Here is a 19,847-nt window from a genome sequence, read left to right on the forward strand (position 1 = left end):
ATGTATTTTTGTATTTTGTCATGGTTGTAATAAAGGAAAAGTTGTTCTTGTTCTTGCAAATATATATATTATCGGTAAATACCTTTAATGGGTATTTTGTTATTGCATAGTATATGTTTACATTAATAATATTGTGCTAATTGTACATGATGCAATAGATCAAAACCAATGAGGAATTGGTGTAAGCAACACCGATACCATATTTATATACTATAGCCTACTTCATAATACACTGCGATGACCAGCAATAGATTATAATTATGTTACCAGCAGCTTTTTTTAAACTATAGCAAAAAAAACATTAATAGTCAATTAATTTGCTAAGGGAAATGATGCATAATGAGATAGGGAATTTAAAACGCTGTGTTGCCTATACGTCCTGAGTAGATCCCTTGCACCAGAGTCAAGGGCGTATATATATGGACACTGTTGATTTAACCGCCAAGCACAAGCAGTGGGCAGACAGGTTCACGGATGTAGGGACAGCGGGCGATGTCGAGTGTTCCAAACCAAACTCCTGGGACTGTAAGCATGTCGTGGTGCTGGCTCAGCAAATGCAGTTCAGATCTTGACCGTATTCCAGAGAGACGCGGTATTTGGTTATCATTCGTCGGAGGTCAAGTATAGGTAGGGTTTTTCGTTTTTACATTTTTTTTTAGGCGTACTTTAAATGAATCAAGGATCAATGTGGGCACAATTGGGCATGGATATCGTCTCATCTCCCGACATATCGTTTCCGCATTCCCGCAGCATATCGGTATAGTGTCCCTGATTCATCGCAACACAACCGGTTTCTCCTGATTGTCGCTGACGCTGCACTATGTTTGTTGTAAAGGGAGAAAAGGGAGATCGAAGACGTCTCGAAACTGTAGGCTAATAGGCCTCTGGCGTTCCTAAATAGGCACATTTATTTTCGCGTCGTATTTGTCGCGGTTCCCTTCAAAAACCTGGGACACCTCGGCGTTGTTATTGGTTTGGGATGGAGGCTTGTTGTCGTTGTTGCATGCCATGTTGTAGTCGGCTGTGGAACTGGATATGGCCCGAATTCCATGACCCAAATATTGCCCGACCAGCCGAAATCCCCACTATTTCAGGTGATATCCGTGCCCCGTCCCCCAAGAAGAAACCGACTCCTCTCTATGCGGCTCTGTTTGATTTCGAAGCCAGGAGCGAGGAGGAGTTGACTATCAAGGAAGGTGACAAGCTGTCAGTAATAGAAAAGAGGGGGGATTATGTGCTTGCCAAGAAACTTACCGGTTCGATGGAGTCCGGACTGGTCCCGGCTACTTATGTGGCCATTCTACAGGACGAGTTTGCTAATCACAAGTGAGTGGTGCTTCTGTGAGCGGGTGCAACCTTAATATTGTTTCATTCATAATATGCTTTTGAGATTTCACCGTGTCCAATATATTGTGTAGGACCATGTTTATCAACTAAGCCTACCTTCTTGATAAACCTGGTAGACAATCTTCAACATAATGTTAATTGAGCCTGCAAAAACACGGTTTGGCCTTATGATCATTCTTTCAAATAGGCCTTATTCAGATTTAATAAGGACAGTGTTGACCGAAAAGTGACAATGCAGCACCCATCCCTCCCTTCCTATTCACTACTGCACAGTGCACAACATTGTAGTGTATAACAATCACACTGTATTAAGTTTCTGTGGGCCTATGTGGCTATACAAATAGTTCCTGCTTTTGTGGTCAGATTGCAGCCAAGTTGTAGCGTTAAGAACAACGTTAGGTACAGCAGTCGTTACCCAACTTTTGGCAACTATGGTAAGCTTTCCACTCAGCTCACACCCACACCTGACAGTTTCAGGTGAAACCTAAACATGGAAATGTGCATGGCGTTTGCTGAACAGCACAGGCGCACCCATTCTTGATAAGTGTGAATAGACTTCCTTACTATTTGGCTGCAGTCTAGCCTATAAACCACACCTACTTTTCCACTCAAAGCAGCTAGAAGGGTGATTTCACACACAGACCTCTAAAGTGAACTCTGGGGTTAAAAAAAAGCGAAATAACTTTTCTCTTCGTATTCACACTGCCCTTGTCTTTGAATGAGGACTCAACTCTTTTGCCAGTTCATGTCACCTATTGTGGTCTGAATCCTCTTTGTATTCACATTGAGAAACTAACCAATATCTTTTTCCAACGTTCACTCAATGCACTCTGGGTTTTTTCAAATCAAATTTTATTGGACGGACACATATTTAGCAGATGTTATTGCGGTTGTAGCGAAATGCTTGTGTTCCTAGCTCCAACAGTGCAGTAATATCTAACAACAATACACATTAAAAAAGTAAAATAATGGAATTAAGAAATATAAATATTAGGACGAGCAATGTTGGAGTACGGAATATAAATAAATATTATATACAGTACCAGTCAAAAGTTTGGACATCTGCTCATTCAAGTGTTTCTTTATTTTTACTATTTTCTACATTGTAGAATAATATTTGGGGTTTGGCGGATACCAGGAGAACGCTACCTGCCTGAATGCAGCATCTAGTGAAAATCCTGCCTCCACCATGCTTCACCGTAGGGATGGTGCCAGGCTTCCTCCAGACGTGACGCTTGGCATTCAGGTCAAAAAGTTAAATCTTGGTTTCATCAGACCAGAGAATCTTGTTTCTCATGGCCTGAGAGTCTTTAGGTGCCTTTTGGCAAACTCCGAGTGGGCTGTCATGTGCCTTTAACTGAGGCATGGCTTCCGTCTGGTCCCTCTACCTGGATGGTGGAGTGATTGGTGGAGTGCTGCAGAGGTGGTTGTCCTTCTGGAACTCTAGAGCTCTATCAGAGTGACCATCTGGTTCTTTGTCACTTCCCTGACCAAGGCCTTTCTCCCCCGATTGCGCAGTTTGTCCAGGCGGCCAGCTCTAGGAAGAGTCTTGGTGGTTCCAAACTTCTTCCATTTAAGGATGATGGAGGCCACTGTGTTCTTGGGGACCTTTAATGCTGCAGAAATGTTTTGGTACCCTTCCCCAGATCTGTGCCTTGACACAATCCTGTCTTGGAGCTCTACGGACAATTCCTTCAACCTCATTGCTTGGTTTTTGCTCTGACATGTACTGTCAACTGTGGGACCTTATCTAGACCGGTGTGTGCCTTTCCAAATCGTGTCCAATCAATTGAATTTACCTCAGGTGGATTCCAATCAAGTTGTAGAAACATCTAAGATGATCAATGGAAACAGGATACACCTGAGCTCAATTTCGAGTCTCATACCAAAGGCAAAGGGTCTGAATATTTATGTAAATAAGGTATTCCTGTTTTTAATACATTTCCAAAAAAATCGAAACTGTTAGCTTTTTTTTTTTTTTTTTTTTTGACATTTCTGGGGGGAATGGCCCTCACCCTCCGACCAGGGGGAATGGCCCTCACCCTCCGACCAGGGGGAATGGCCCTCACCCTCCGACCAGGGGGAATGGCCCTCACCCTCCGACCAGGGGGAATGGCCCTCACCCTCCGACCAGGGGGAATGGCCCTCACCCTCCGACCAGGGGGAATGGCCCTCACCCTCCGACCAGGGGGAATGGCCCTCACCCTCCGACCAGGGGGAATGGCCCTCACCCTCCGACCAGGGGGAATGGCCCTCACCCTCCGACCAGGGGGAATGGCCCTCACCCTCCGACCAGGGGGAATGGCCCTCACCCTCCGATCAAACAGGTCCCAGTGTAATGCACATTTTTTTTTGATGATAAATGCAAATCCGACCATCACCCCTGGTGAGACAAAGCCCTCAGTCCAGCCTCTCTCAGCCTATTGCGGACAGTCTCAGCACTGATGGAGGGATTGTGCGTTCCTGGTGTAACTCGGGCAGTTGTTGTTGCCATCCTGTACCTGTCCCGCAGGTGTGATATTCGGATGTACCGATCCTGTGCATGTGTTGTTACACGGTCTGCCACTGCGAGGACGATCAGCTGTCCGTCCTGCCTCCCTGTAGCGCTGTCTTAGGCATCTCACAGTACAGACATTGCAATTTATTGCTCTGGCCACATCTGCAGTCCTCAGGCATGCTGCAAGGAGGCATAAGGCATGTTCACGCAGATGAGCAGGGACCCTGGGCATCTTTCTTTTGGTAGAAAGGCCTCTTTAGTGTCAAGTTTTCATAACTAACTGTGACCTTAATTGCCTACCGTCTGTAAGCTGTTAGTGTCTTAACGACTGTTCCACAGGTGCATGTTCATTAATTGTTTTATGGTTAATTGAACAAGCATGGGACACAGTGTTAACTCTTTACAATGAAGATCTGTGAAGTTATTTCGATTTTTACGAATTATCTTTCAAAGACAGGGACCTGAAAAAGGGACATTTCTTTTTATGTGTATATATACAGTTGAAGTCGGAAGTTTACCTACACTTAGACTGGAGTCATTAACTCGTTTTTCAACTACTCCACAATTTCTTGTTAACAATCTATAGTTTTGCCAAGTCGGTTAGGACATCTACTTTGTGCATGACACAAGTAATTTTTCCAACAATTGTTTACAGACAGATTATTTCACTTATAATTCACTGTATCACAATTCCAGTAGGTCAGAGGTTTACATGCACTAAGTTGACTGTGCCTTTAAACAGCTTGGAAAATTCCAGATAATTATGTCATGGCTTTAGAAGCTTCTGATAGGCTAATTGATGTCAATTAGAGGTACCTGTGGATGTATTTCAAGGCCGACCTTCAAACACAGTGCCTCTTTGCTTGACATCATGGGAAAATCAAAAAAAATTATCAAAAAGCCTGAAGGTACCACGTTCATCTGTACAAACAATAGTACGCAAGTATAAACACCATGGGACCACGCAGCCGTCATACCGCTCAGGAAGGAGATGCGTTCTGTCTCCTGGAGATTAATGTACTTTGGTGCGAAAAGATGAAATCAATCCCAGAACAACAGCAAAACACCTTGTGAAGATGCTGGAGGAAACGGATACAAATGTATCTATATCCACAGTAAAACAAGTCCTATATCGACATAACCTGAAAGGCTGCTCAGCAAGGAAGAAGCCACTGCTCCAAATCTGCCATAAAAAAGCCAGACTACGGTTTGCAACTGCACATGGGGACAAAGATCATACTTTTTGGAGAAATGTCCTCTGGTCTGATGAAACAAAAATTGGGGGGGGCAAAATGTAAGTAGATATACCTACTTACATTTTGGACGCTAATAGATTGCATTTAGTTAAAAGATGAGACATTAATATTTGTAATCGGGAGATCCAGTACTATTAACTTGTAAATATTATTGGTAACAGAATAATAACTCCAGATTCCATAACGCTGTAATTTCCCCTTTACGAGGTGGAATTGATTTTGTACTTTTGATTGTAATTCTCACCAAACATCTTAAACTATCCAAACCCCACAATTGAATAAGAAACATTCTTAGCCTATAGATGACATATTGCAAACAAATAATCTGAACTAAAAACTCCTTGGCAATCGCTAATCAATATCCAAAAGACGGCACAGGTTTCTTTTGTCCGAACCCTCACATCAACCTCTTTTTTGTGGCACTAACGTGAGGGGTTATGGCAGGGGAAACGGTTTTACTCTTTTTGAGGGGTCTGAGTTCATTTGGAGTGTTCACACTGCACAAAAAATTAAGAGTCAAATCCCCATGAGTGACAGAACACTGAGCCAATTACGGCACAACGCTTCGTATTTTCTGCTGGCTTGCCCCACCACCACAGAAAGCACTGAGCTTGGCTGATACACCTGCATTTTGGAGCTGCCTTACTCAAGAAAACAAAAAAGAGACTGGCTTTATTAACTTAATGATATATATTATTTTTTTTACATTGTTTGCGAACTGATATGTGACGTGTTTTTTTTCAATTGCAAACATTCATTGGTCAGAACTTAAGTCACATTGTCAAAACTCTTCACAGTCAGCGAAACAGAAGTGTATGTGGACCAAACTATGAATCATTTTTCATTGCTTTCACACAAAATGCGTTCAATGACCACATTCTCCGATATCCATGATCTCTTTTCTCATTCATACTCCACCACCTGCAAAACCATATTTGCAGCACATGTTTTCAAATGCTAAGACGCTGTTTCCAAAACTGTTAAAAACACATTCAAAACAGAATGATGGCAAATGTTGTGCATTTCTGCACTAACCAGTTTGAAACAGAGAATCTCACGACAATATTTCCTCATTCCAAACACAGCTGATTGCAATTTCAGCTGAAAGCCTACCCAAGTGTCCTGTTTTTAGTCTCATTACCAAGCAGACAAAGGAGGACGGCTTCGGAATGATTTAGTTTGGAAACATGGATCAAGGAAGACCGGTTGGTGGGGAAAGTGGCAGGGAGAGGGAGAATGCGTGGAGGACAAAGGAAGACCAAGAGCGGCGGTCTCTGAGATAAGGGCAACAATTATTGACCATGTAAACCATGGTCTCTCTTTTGAGAGAGGCCGGTTTAAGGGTGCAACCAAATCTGCAGCGTTCAACAGTTGCATCAATGGTACGAATTTTCCGGCAAAACAACAGGTGAGATGTGCATCCTTCAATGATAATTGAACTACATATTACAGTACAATCCAGTATGTTCACACTTTTGCATGCACTGACATTTTGATATATATTGCTTTGTGTTTTTCAGTAGGATCCAAAGGTTTCCTCCCACAGGAGGGAGAGACAGAATATTATTAGGTGAGCATGAAATTGCCATTGTTGACATGGTAATTGGTAAACAATGTAATAAAACTGCGGGAAATTTGGGACAGAGTGCTGGCAGACACTATCACTTTTGGGAATGTGAATACGGTCAGCGCAATGACAATTGCCAGAGTCCTAGAGAAACATAAAATAAGGATGAAGCAGTCCAGGTAAAATGTCTGTTCAATAACCAAACAGTGTACATACACAGCTATGCATAATCGAAAGTAGTCTAAAAATGTGGATTTACTGTATTTTAGAGAGTAATGGAGATGGAAGCCAGGCAAACTGCACATTCATCTTTGTGGATGAAGCTGGATTCAACCTGGCAAAAACACGCCGCGGGGGAAGAAATGTGATTGGACAGAGAGCAACCATAGATGTCCCAGGCCACAGAGGAGCTAACATCGCAATGTGTGCAGCACTGTCCAATGATGGTTTGCTGTTACACAAACCACTCATAGGCCCCTATAATACAGAGGGGCTCACTTTCTTTTCTGGATGACCTGCATAATCGACTTGTGCCAGCGGAGGAGAGAGGGGCAAGAAACTCCCCTACCTTCGTTGTTGTGTGGGATAATGTGGCATTCCACCACTCTGCTGCAGTCAGACTGGTTTGCTGCACATCCCAGGATGTCAGTACTATTCCTGCCTCCATACTCCCCGTTCCTAAACTCCTCTATGGGGTTTTTCTCTGCGTGGAGGTGGAAGGTTTATGACCGCCATCCAGATGTCCTTACTGGATGTGATGGGTGTGGAGACACTTCTCCTGAAGACTGCCAGGGTTGGATTAGACGTTCCAGAAGATCATTTCCAGAGAAGACATCAGATGTGATGTTGATGAGAACTTGTGGCCAAATGCAGCAGAGAGCGAGAACTAGATCTATCACAGTACTGTATAGTATGAGTGACTATACTATACATGTTGATGTAATTATTATTGCAGCCCTGGAATTTGCTTTTTGTTTCAACTCTTTATTTTTCACAAGTAGATTACTATATGCAAAGATATGGGGGGGGAAAATAAAGGCTATTGAAGCAAATTGCTCCATTTCTGATTCATTCTTGTTACATATACTTTACAGTCAAAGTGAAAAGGTGTTATTCTTTTATAATGAAATACTGATTTATGTGAAATCATTCAAACTTCAAAGAAAAGTTCATTTATTTAATGCTCCCTGTTAGTGTTTTTAGGTCCGTGTGTTATGAGTGACAATGTATGCTTTCTGAGTGAGAATTGTTGCCAGTGTGAACGAGCTTATTTTGAGACATGTTTGAGTGAGTTTTGGAGGTGAGATTAACTGTTTGGCCAAGATGCATGTTGGCAATGCAGACTGAAGAGTTTTGAAAAAGTGGCTTCAGTATTGACCGACGCTTGTTAGCAATTGCAAAATACTGTAATGCCAAAATAACTTGTAAAACAGGCAAGCTAAAAATCTGGGGCTCAAAACAGGTGGTGCTCTGCCCCACCTGCCCTGAATGACAGGTCGCCACAAGACTTGAGGCTGTAATTCCTTAGTAAAGGGTCTGAATACTTTATGTAAAATGTATTTATTTAATTTAAAAATAAACTATGTGAACTGCACCGAGTTCACACAAATTGTCTGAAAGGGACCAAGTGTGAACACCTTAGCCTACCTCATGTTCATCCAATTTTACCAGCCTGTCGTGTGTTTGTGTGTTGCTGTCGGGGGTGTGTGCTCTTGTGCTTGTGTGCAATTGTGCATGTCTTTTATTTTTTGTCTGACTGACTGTCTGCCTCTTTCCCTGTCTGTTCATCCATCTGTCTGTCTGTTGAGGTGGTACTATGGGAACATTAACCGGGTGAAGGCTGAGAAACTGCTCCTGGCCTCTCAGAATAAGGATGGCTCGTTCCTGGTGCGCATCAGCGAGAGCCACAGTGATGAATACACCATCTCAGGTAAGCCAATATTGCATGGTAACATTATAATTACTTTATGTTAACCTATTAAGTACATAGTTAATGAATTCCAAAGAAACTAACAAGTGCCATATGGTAGCCTACCCACTCTGTTGAATTCATTGTAGTAAATACCAGAAAGAGCCCATTGTTACCCATAGAGATCCTATTCAACTACATTAAGTGATAATGCCCGAGAAGCCGGTGTTTTGTTTTATATATATATATATATATTGGCACGGGTGTTCCAGCCACTTTTTTTATTTAACCAGGTAGGCAAGTTGAGAACAATTTATCATTTACAACTGCGACCTGGCCAAGATAAAGCACAGCAGTTTGACACATACAACAACACAGAGTTACACATGGAGTAAAACAAACATACAGTCAATAATACAGTAGAAAAATGAGTTTATATACAATGTGAGCAAATGAGGTGAGAAGGGAGGTAAAGGCAATAAATAGGCCATGGTGGCGAAGTAAATACAAAATAGCAATTAAAAAACTGGAATGGTAGATTTGACAGAAGATGAGTGTGGAAAGTAGAAATACTGGGGTGCAAGGAGCTAGCTAAATAAATTAATAAATAAATACAGTAGGGGAAGAGGTAGTTGTTTGGGCTAAATTATAGATGGGCTATGTGCAGTGATCTGTGAGCTGCTCTGACAGCTGGTGCTTAAAGCTAGTGAGGGAGATATGAGTCTCCAGCTTCAGAGATTTTTGCAGTTTGTTCCAGTCATTGGCAGCAGAGAACTGGAAGGAGAGATGGCCAAAGGAGGAATTGGCTTTGGGGGTGACAAGTGAGATATACCTGCTGGAACGCGTGCTACAGGTGGGTGCAGCTATGGTGACCAGCGAGCTGAGATAAGGTGGAACTTTACCCAGCAGGATCTTGTAGATGACCTGGAGCCAGTGGGATTGGCGACGAGTATGAAGCGAGGGCCAGCCAACAAGAGCGTGCAGGTCGCAGTGGTGGGTAGTATATGGGGCTTTGGTGACAAAACGGATGGCACTGTGATAGACTGCATCCAATTTGTTGAGTAGAGTGTTGGAGGCTATTTTGTAAATGACATCGCCGAAGTAGAGGTTCGTAAAAAGATGGTCAGTTTTACGAGGGTATGTTTGGCAGCATGAGTGAAAGATGCTTTGTTGCGAAATAGGAAGCCAATTCTAGATTTAACTTTGGATTGGAGATGTTTTATGTGAGTCTGGAAGGAGAGTTTACAGTCTAACCAGACACCTAGGTATTTGTAGTTGTCCACATATTCTAAGTCAGAACCGTCCAGAGTAGTGATGCTGGACGGGCGGGCAGGTGCAGGCAGCGATCGGTTGAAGAGCATGCATTTAGTTTTACTTGTATTTAAGAGCAGTTGGAGGCCACGGAAGGAGAGTTGTATGGCATTGAAGCTCGTCTGGAGGGTTGTTAAGTGTCCAAAGAAGGGCCAGAAGTATACAGAATGGTGTCGTCTGCATAAGAGGTGGATTAGAGACTCACCAGCAGCAAGAGCGACATCATTGATATATTCAGAGAAGAGTCGGCCCAAGAATTTAACCCTGTGGCACCCCCGTAGACTGCCAGAGGCCCGGACAACAGGCCTTCAGATATGACACACTGAACTCTGTCGGAGAAGTAGTTGGTGAACCAGTCAAAGCAATCATTTTGAGAAACCAAGGCTGTTGACTCTGCCAATAGGAATATGGTGATTGACAGAGTCGAAAGCCTTGGCCAGGTCAATGAATACGGCTGCACAGTACTGTTTCTTATCGATGGCGGTTAAGATATCGTTTAGGACCTTGAGCGTGGCTGAGGTGCACCCATGACCAGCTCTGAAACCAGATTGCATAGCGGAGAAGGTACGGTGGGATTCGAAATGGTCGGTGATCTGTTTGTTAACTTGGCTTTCGAAGACCTTAGAAAGGCAGGGTAGGATAGATATAGGTCTGTAGCAGTTTGGGTCAAGAGTGTCCCCCCCCTTTGACAACACCGGCTTTGAAGGCATTATCACTTTTATATAACGGGTTACCAACATATTCAAATAATTATCAACATATTTTCATTAAACGTTATTTTGATTTACTTTATTCGTACTATTTCATCCTTCCACAAGATATAGTCCCGACACAAATCTAGAGTTGCTGGAGACTCGACCCAGTCGTTCGTTCTTTTTGTTTTTTTATCTATGAACGCAACCCAGTCGTTCGTTCTAAATGTTCCATTGCCATACTGACTGGCAACGTTCTTATCCCTGACTTGCTTTTCAGTCACGTCAAAAAATTGCAGCCAGAATAAAAGCAAAGTAGCTGCATTTGTTTAAGCTGTTTTCTAGTTAAGAACTTATGATGTGTGACCTTTGCCTGGCAGGAAAAAAAATTGCTCTCGTCAAGACACTGGTCAGACAAAAGAAAGACAATCCATGACATTCATTTGAGCTGATTTTAATAAATGAAACATTCTCTTTTGTTATCCACCACAGCTGACATAGCTACTTATTGTATGTCACATTTATCTGTCGGAGTCTGCTACTACTTCTGCTGCCTTGCTTCAGCCTTTTAGGTGTTGATGGTGCTACAGTGTTCTCTTTGTTTTCGGCCAGGATGTTGCTCCAGCGTTTTCTGTCAGTGATGGACGCCAGTAGCTCTGGAGCGAACCTTCGCACGATGCCCTCTCACTGACATAATCTCCCTCGCTTCTACACCAGCATTGGCCAGTTTCTGGACTGTCGTGGTCCTGATGTTGTGATTTGTGTATGTAGTTGTTCCCGCTGCCCTGCAGATCTTGGGGAGAAGTGCTGCCAGATAGTTCACGCCCATCTGCTCTGACGTGTACCAGATCGAGTCCCGGATACACTCTCCTCTCCTTGGATGGAGATAGAAATGCAAGGCCGTTCTCTGGGAATTTCGATGGGTATTTCTCCAGTGATGACACCGGACAAAGTGGGTTCCCTGGCTGCTCGAACATGAATCCCCTCTTGGACTCTCTCCCTTGGGTCCAGATTCATTGTGGCCTTGTTATATGCGAGAGTGGCGTATCTGAGGGAATGTGTTATATTGTTTTCCAGTAGTTATTATGAGTGCCACTTAGAAATAACACAAACAGGCTATGAACAACATACCTTAGACTGTTCTCGTCTGTTTTTACGAGGAATGAGTTGGGCTTTTGTCTGTTCCCCTCTTTCCCTCTTCGACCCAGATGTAACTGGAGGTCGAACCACACTTTATGGACCAGACCCCTTGGTATACTGGGATTCAGAGCCCGGGAGTTTTGGAGCTGGGCCATGTCTTTATCAGTGATGGGAGGGTGGCTGTTTGTGATATAAATTCCTTGCCGCCTTAGCTGTTTGATGTTGCCCAGAAATACATGATTCGAGGTGGTAAATTCAGTGTCCTTCATAAGGCACCAGAAACTGGTTGAGCCCACTACGGAGTGCCAGGTAGCTACTTATGCTGTATGGCTCCCCCTTCCCATTTCATACATTTCCATAAAACTGTCGGAGGATGTTCAACTCTTCCTTAGTGACAGTTGAAGTCAACAACTTTTTTTAATTCTCCTATCCAGCCATCGAAGCAACACACAGCCCATTTTGTATTCTTAACTGTGTTTTTTTCCTTTCCGGCTTTTCTCTCGGACATTCAATGCAGTATCCTCCAAATCTGCATGTATTATTGCCATCTATTTTTCCCATTCATCCATAGTCATGCCGACGAAAAGATCAAAAGAAATGTTCCACAGTTTTCGCAACAAAGTATCGATTTAGCCAGTCAACTGAAAAGTTTTGTATGCTGCTATGACAACCAGCTCCATTTGCTGTCAGTGTCGTTCGGACACATTCACTTTATATGGGACGGTGGAGATCGCAATTAAATATTGAAAAGGTCGGAGAGACAGAGCAAGGTTTATACAAATCTCTGCTGTTGAAAACCAAATGCTAGTCTAAAAGAAATGGGAGGAGATGTCTAGATGCTTTTTACAGTGGAGATCAAGTTTATACATTTCCTGGCAGAGTTGATGAGACCGTGGATTGAACAGAGTAAATGGGCATTTCAACTTCATAGATTTAGCCGGCGGTAACTTGTGAAACAGATACCGGTTGGAATGCGGTTTTAACCAGTCAGGATTAGACCCACCCGTTGTATAATACATTACATTAAACGGAGTTCTAATATGTCATTCTATGCTGTTATTCCACCATTCCTTATTAAATAATCAGAAAATACCAGTGGAAACAATGGTGTAAAAAGGACGTGCTACCGTTCATTCACCAGTGGGTGGCAATGAAATACTTCTTTAGTTGCAAACCTCCTACATCTCATTACCCACTGTACTGTAAACCGAGAGAGCAATCTCTAAGTCAATGCTTATATGTCAAGTTGTGATTCATTTGGTCGGTGTGTGTGTGTGAGAGAGAGAGAGACACATGTACAATTTAAAAATAAATGCTTTGGAGTTTGTCGCCACTGTCCTTTTGAAATGTGTTAAAAAAAAAGTCTAATCATGTTTGCCTTGTCCGTAGGCAGAAACAATGGGAAAGTCATCCATTTCCGAATCCAGCGTTCATTGATTGGGGCATACTTTGTGTCGGACAAGATTTCCTTTGCCACTCTGGAGGAGTTGATCCGATACTACCAGAACAACTCCAGGAGTCTAGGAGTGCCTCTGGATGAGCCATGTGCACAGCAGGTGTGTGTGTGTGTGTGTGTGTGTGTGTGTGTGTGTGTGTGTGTGTGTGTGTGTGTGTGTGTGTGTGTGTATACCAACCAACTCTCTCTCACACACACACACTTACACTTTGTGGATACCATTCACAATCCAGTTATTTTGTGGATCGTGAATGTTTTGGGCCACATTCCCCTGAAATCAAATCATATTTGTTAGAAATGTGTTTTACTTTGACATCATTAGGGAATCAAGAAAATGTAGTGTAGAGGCAGGGATCAGGCTGTTTTTACTGGAGGCCTCTCCGTGATTCCAGTCTTCTCTCCTCCTTTCCAGTGGAGACGATGAGACTGAATCCGAGGCCGTGGAAAGTCACACACACACACACGCTTGCCTTTCACTCCAGGCCCTTTTTAGTTCACCATTTTGTTATTTCAAAATGTTCTACTTTTCATGATTTTCTACTTTTCAATTATTTTTTTTTATAGTGTTAGCATTTATATTTCTTAGCTGTTAGACTGATACTGTTGCCATTTCATACACAATTTGATTGTAGATGTAGTTTTATTGTATCAAAAATAATTTCTGTCCTACATTTTCAATTTGACCAACTCGGTGGCCCTGTGGTTAGTGTCCGCCCTGAGATTGGAAGGTTGAGAGTTCGATCCCCGGCCGATTCATACCAAAGACTATAAAAATGGGACCCAATACGTCTCTGCTTGGCACTCCGCATTAAGGAGATAGATTGGAGGTAAGGCCCTGCATTAAACTAGCATCCTGTCCAAAGGGTGTACTTGTACATGAAGCTGCCCCACGCTACAGAAACAGGCTCCTGCTCCTATGAGCTGTTCTGGCTTACACAAGCCATGGCTTGTGCAAGGCTACTTTTTATTTTTATGTTCAATTTGACTAAAGAGAAGAGTACATGAGAAGCTCATACCAAGACTAGTTGACCTCTTCATGAGATTGAAATGAGCTTTTTTTTAAATTCTATTTGTCTTTTCTTCATTTTAATTATGTTGTGTAGTTAGATTTTCCAAGACCATCACAATGTTAATTCCACAGTAATTAAATTATATAAAGATCAGGGATCATCAACGAGATTCAGCCGTGGGACAATTTTTTTTTTTTTTTTATTGTTTTTTATAATAAAAAATCCCTGAGCGGATGGTCGGGCGGCCCTGCAAGAAGCCCAAACTGATATATTTGACTAAAACATAATATTTTCAAACCTTGCTTACATTTGTATACGATCACTTTGTGTGAGAATACTTTGGAACAGATTTCCAAAATTAAAATCCCTTGGACCTGATTTTCTGCTGTTATGTACAACAATGAAAATACAAAACAATATATACAGTACCAGTCAAAAGTTTGGACCCATCTACTCATTCAAGGGTTTTTATTTATTTTTACTATTATCTACATTGTAGAATAGTAGTGAAGACATTAAACTATGAAATAACACATATAATCATGTAGTAACTAACAGTGTTAAACAAATCTAAATATATTTTAGATTCTTCAAAGTAGCCACCTTTTGTCTTGATGACAGCTTTGCACACTCTTGGCATTCTCTCTACCAGATTCACCTGTAATGCTTTTCCAACACTCTTGAAGGAGTTCCCACATATGCTGAGCACTTGTTGGCTGCTTTTCCTTCACTCTGCGGTCCAACTCATCCCAAACCATCTCAATTGTGTTGAGATCAGGTGATTGAGCAGGCCAGGTCAGCTGATGCAGCACTCCATCACACTCCTTTTTGGTCAAATAGCCCTTACACAGCCTGGAGGTGTGTTGGGTCATTGTTCTGTTGAAAAACAAATGATAATCCCACTAAGCGCAAACCAGATGGGATGGTGTATTGCTGCAGAATGCTGTGGTAGCAATACTGGTTAAGTGTGCCTTGAATTCTAAATAAATCACTGATAGTGTTACTAGCAAAGCACCCCCACATCATCACACTTCCTTCTCCATGCTTCACGTTGGGAACCACACATGGAGATCATCCGTTCACCTACTCTGCGTCCCACAAAGACACGGCGGTTGGAACCAAAAATCTCAAATTTGGACTCATCAGACCAAAGGACAGATTTCCACTGGTCTAATGTCCATTGCTCGTGTTTCTTGGCCCAAGCAAGTCTCTTCTTCTTATTGGTGTCCTTTTAGTGGTTTCTTTGCAGCAATTCGACCATGAAATCCTGACTCAAGCAGTCTCCTCTGAACAGTTGATGTTGAGATGTCTGTTACTTGAACTCGAAGCATTTATTTGGGCTGCAATTTCTGAGGCTGGTAACTCTAATGAACTTATCCGCTGCAAGTTTTTGAGATTTTCCAGATTGACTGACCTTCATGTCTTAAAGTAATGACGGGACTGTCGTTTCTCTTTGCTTATTTGAGCTGTTCTTGCCATAATATGGACTTGGTCTTTTACCAAATAGGGCTATCTTCTGTATACCACCCCTACCTTTTCAAAACACAACTGATTTGGCACAAACGCATTAAGAAGGAAAGACATTTTTAAAAATGTACTTTCAACAAGGCACACCTGTTAATTGAAATGCCTTCCACGTGACTACCTCATGAAACTGGTTGAGAGATTGCCAAGAGTGTGCAAAGCTGTCATCAAGGCAAAGGGTGGCTACGTTGAAGAATCTGAAATGTATAACATTTGTTTAACTTTTTTATTTGGTTACTACATGATTTCATAGTTTTAATGCCTTCACTATTATTCTACATTGTGGAAAATAGTAAAAATAAAGAACAGCCGTAAATGAGTAGGTGTCAACTTTTGACTGGTACTGTATATATTTTCTTTTTGTGTTCTGTAAATAAGACCACCCTGCCACCAGTTGGGGAACCCTGATATAGATCATCCTTTGTAGATTATTTATTGATCATTTCTTGATTGACACATTTCTTTTGTAGCACTTAATGATCAATGATAAATGTGTATTTTTAAAAGAGCCTGTGTTTTTAAAGAAACTTCCCTATCTTTGAATGTACTAGAGCTATCTGAGCATCACACATGCTTAATTAAGCTTGGAATTTGCAATTTCGGGACTACTTAATTGGTTCCATTGTATTAGGCCAACAAAATGCAGCTCAAGTATTTGAAAGTATTCGCCGTACTCGGTAGCTGTGAGTTCTGTGTGGCTGTAACAGTGTTGTGGTGTCCATTTGTATGATGCTGGTTGTAACAATGATGTTGTGCTGTCCTCAGAGAGAGCTGTTTGACATGGAGCCTTGGGAGCGTCCTCGGGAGGAGTTTAAACTGCACATGAAGCTGGGGGAGGGCCACTTTGGAGAGGTGTGGGAGGCCCTGTGGACCAGCCAGAACAAAAAGGTGGCCATCAAGATGCTTAAACAAGGTAAGCATGCTAGCTCTCTTTGCTATCATATTAACTACAGTGTTATACATTATTCCGCACACTTCAAGCAGAATTTTGGCATAATCTTTCTGGGCATGATCATATTCGACTTGATGAGGGAATTATTTTCAGTAACATACTGCAGATGGGCAAATGCTGCAATGGTAAAACGTTATTGCAGGCAAACACAATTACACACTCGCTCACCAGCTCAGGGCCCTCACATTGTTCATAAAGTGATTTTATAATGCGTCATATGCTCAGTCCTAAGCTCCTTATCTCACACACTCCAACCTGAAGAGCACTGTTCTCAGCCTCGCTCTGTCTTTTTGTCTCTCCTGCAGAGGACACTAAGCTGGATGAGTTTGTGAAGGAGATCCAGGCCCTGAAGAACCTCCACCACCCTAAGCTCATCCAGCTGTTGGCCCTGTGTTCCAGAGGAGAGCCTGTCTACATAGTCACTGAGCTCATGACCAAGGGCAGCCTCAAGTTCTATCTGGGCAGTGAGTCACACACCCACATGTTCGGCTTGCATGCAGTGTATGTTGTGTTCACAGATGATTATGCTTGACCAATAACGTATGTAAGTCACACACACACAACTTTTCATAGGGTGATAAGATGAACAAAAATTATGTATAGGGCTTAGGGCTTGATTGCGCCAACAGTGACCTAACCAAGATTAATTTTGTTATCGAAAACCAGTCAAGGTATGTGTTGGCGCAATTGAGTAACTATTCAGACCCTACAATGCTTGATCGATCCTAACCAGTCTGCTCCCTGTGCTGTTCCAGCGCCGGAGGGTCAGTTGCTAACCTCTGCCCACCTCATCTACATGGGCAGCCAGGTTGGTGAGGGCATGGCCTACCTGGAGGACCGACGCATTGTGCACAGGGACCTGGCGGCCAGGAACATTCTGGTGGGAGATGACCTGGTCTGTAAGGTGGCTGACTTTGGCCTGGCACGGATCATTAAGGTAAGGAATGGATGTGACATGTATAGGGAAATGAAGAGCGAGAACAGCCAATAAGTAAAGTGAAAAATATACTGTATGTTGGGCTGACCTATCTGGGTAAAGGAGAAATTGTTCACTCAGATGAAACAAGGAAAGTTCTTGTTAAAAAGCAAAAAAAAAATCTGGCCATTTCAAAGGGAATATGAAAAAAATATGTAAACGTGTGTGTGTGTAGGACAGTGTGTTCACAGCCAGTAGAACCACTAAGATCCCAGTGAGATGGACGGCCCCCGAGGCTGCTCTCTATCAGCGCTTCTCCGTCAAGTCTGACGTCTGGTCCTTCGGTGTGCTGCTCTACGAGATGATGTCACGAGGAAAGATGCCATACGACGGTGTGTCCAACCTTTTCAAGACCATATTCTCTGGACTCGTTTTTTTTTTTTTTTTTTAACAACTATACACCACATTATCACAAGAGGAACAGTCGATCCTCATGACAGTTAATCCATTACCTCCATCTGTAAAAATGATTTTTTATATTTCCTTCTGATGGATATTTCTCCCTCTGATTTAATATTGTTCTTCTCTCCTCTCTCTCTCTCACACACACACAGGGAAGAGCAATACGGAGGTGCTGGAGCTCCTGTCGACAGGCTACAGGTTGCCCTCTCCCAGTAGGTGTCCCCCCAACATCTATCGCATCATGTTGGAGTGCTGGAATGCCGAGGCCTCCAAGCGGCCCTCCTTCCACGCCCTGCACAGCCAGCTAGACACCATCTACACCCGCATCTACTTCAAGACCATTGAGGTCTAGAGCTGAAGGAGGAGGCCAAGGTGTGGCTGCACTGACATAGACACTACAAAGCAGAGGGGACTGCAAGACATTGTCTGAAATGGTGATCCTTTTTTAGCAGGCTTTAGTCTATTTTTCCGGTTTTCTTGGTTGTTTTTAAATCAAGGTTATGTGCAATATAAAGCTCTTCCTGGAGGAGGGCAGGAGAAGTGGGGCCACTGTTAAAGCCCACGGAGGCCCTATGCTACAGTATGCCCCACTGCACACAGGCCAAACGGACAGTCCTACAGAGTGCCTATGCACTGACTATACAAAACATTAGGAACTCCAGCTCTTTCCATGACATGGACTGACCAGGTGAAAGCTATGATCCCTGATATCCCACGTTAAAGCCACTTCAATCAGTGTAGATGAAGGGGAGGAGTCAGTTTTAACAAAAGATTTTTAAGCCTTGAGACAATTGACACATGGATTGTGTATGTGTGATTAAGGCAGCCCTCCGCTCCTCTGATTCAGGGGGTTGGGTTAAATGCGGAAGACACATTTCATTTGAATGCATTAATTTGTACAACTGATTAGGTATCCCCCTTTCCCAATCAGAGGATGAATGTGCAAGACAAAATATTTAAGTGCCTTTGAACGGGATGCAGTAGTAGGGGCCAGGCGCACTGGTTTGAGTGTGTCAAGAACTGCAACGCTGCTGGGTTTTTCACCCTCAACAGTTTCCTGTGTGTATCAAGAATGGTCCACCACCCAAAGGACATCCAGCCACAACTGTGGGAAGCATTGGAGTCAACATGGGGCAGCAGCCCAATGGAACGCTTTCTACACCTTGTAGTACATGCCCTGACTAATTGAGGTTGTTCTGAAGGCAAAAGGGGGTGCAACTCAATATTAGGAAGATGTTTCTAATGTTTAGTACACTCTGTGTATGTTTACACTACAGAGACATGGCTCATAGAGACTTCTCTCACACAGTACACCGTGATGGAGGACATGGCCATTGAGACTGGAGAGTGATGAGCCATAGAGGACATCTTCTGGAATTTACTGCTCTACCAATGGAAGACAACTTTTTGAACTGTCAACGCATGACATTTGGAGATGTACTAATACAGTTTGGGAAATATGAGCCATAAATGTCCTTTTCTTCCTTGATTTGAGTTTCTTCTGTATTTGAGAAGGTGTCCTCTCGACTATGCCATTGGGTATTTAATAGAAATTATGATAATAAAATATTTTTGGGATAACTGTCCTGTTTCATTGTGTGTGACCAACCAATATATTTTTCAATCCTACATACGATAAGGGGAAAGCCACACCAACCTTAGCTGTCCATTACTGCTAATCATGTTGCTGAACTCATATGAATAGGCCTATATGGCTAATTATTTTGTGATAAGCTACTTGCTGAAACTGAAAACAGCTGTATAAACTAAACAATAATTAACAGTTTACAATTTAGGCTACCTATACA

General features: G+C 42.6%; 1 protein-coding gene across 1 annotated transcript; it reads left to right on the forward strand.

The window, feature by feature from the left end:
* Positions 1-60: 60 nt before the first annotated feature.
* Positions 61-19,620, forward strand: LOC106572252 (tyrosine-protein kinase Srms). Its single transcript, XM_014146290.3, has 8 exons — positions 61-1,326; positions 8,476-8,597; positions 13,109-13,275; positions 16,475-16,622; positions 16,967-17,125; positions 17,417-17,598; positions 17,813-17,969; positions 18,192-19,620. The coding sequence occupies exons 1-8, from the start codon at positions 980-982 to the stop codon at positions 18,389-18,391; spliced, it is 1,482 nt and encodes a 493-aa protein (XP_014001765.1). The 5' UTR covers positions 61-979; the 3' UTR covers positions 18,392-19,620.
* Positions 19,621-19,847: the final 227 nt, after the last annotated feature.

The sequence above is a fragment of the Salmo salar genome, chromosome 15, assembly GCF_965601325.2.
Source record: "Salmo salar chromosome 15, fSalSal1, whole genome shotgun sequence".
NCBI classification, from domain to species: Eukaryota; Metazoa; Chordata; class Actinopteri; order Salmoniformes; family Salmonidae; genus Salmo; species Salmo salar.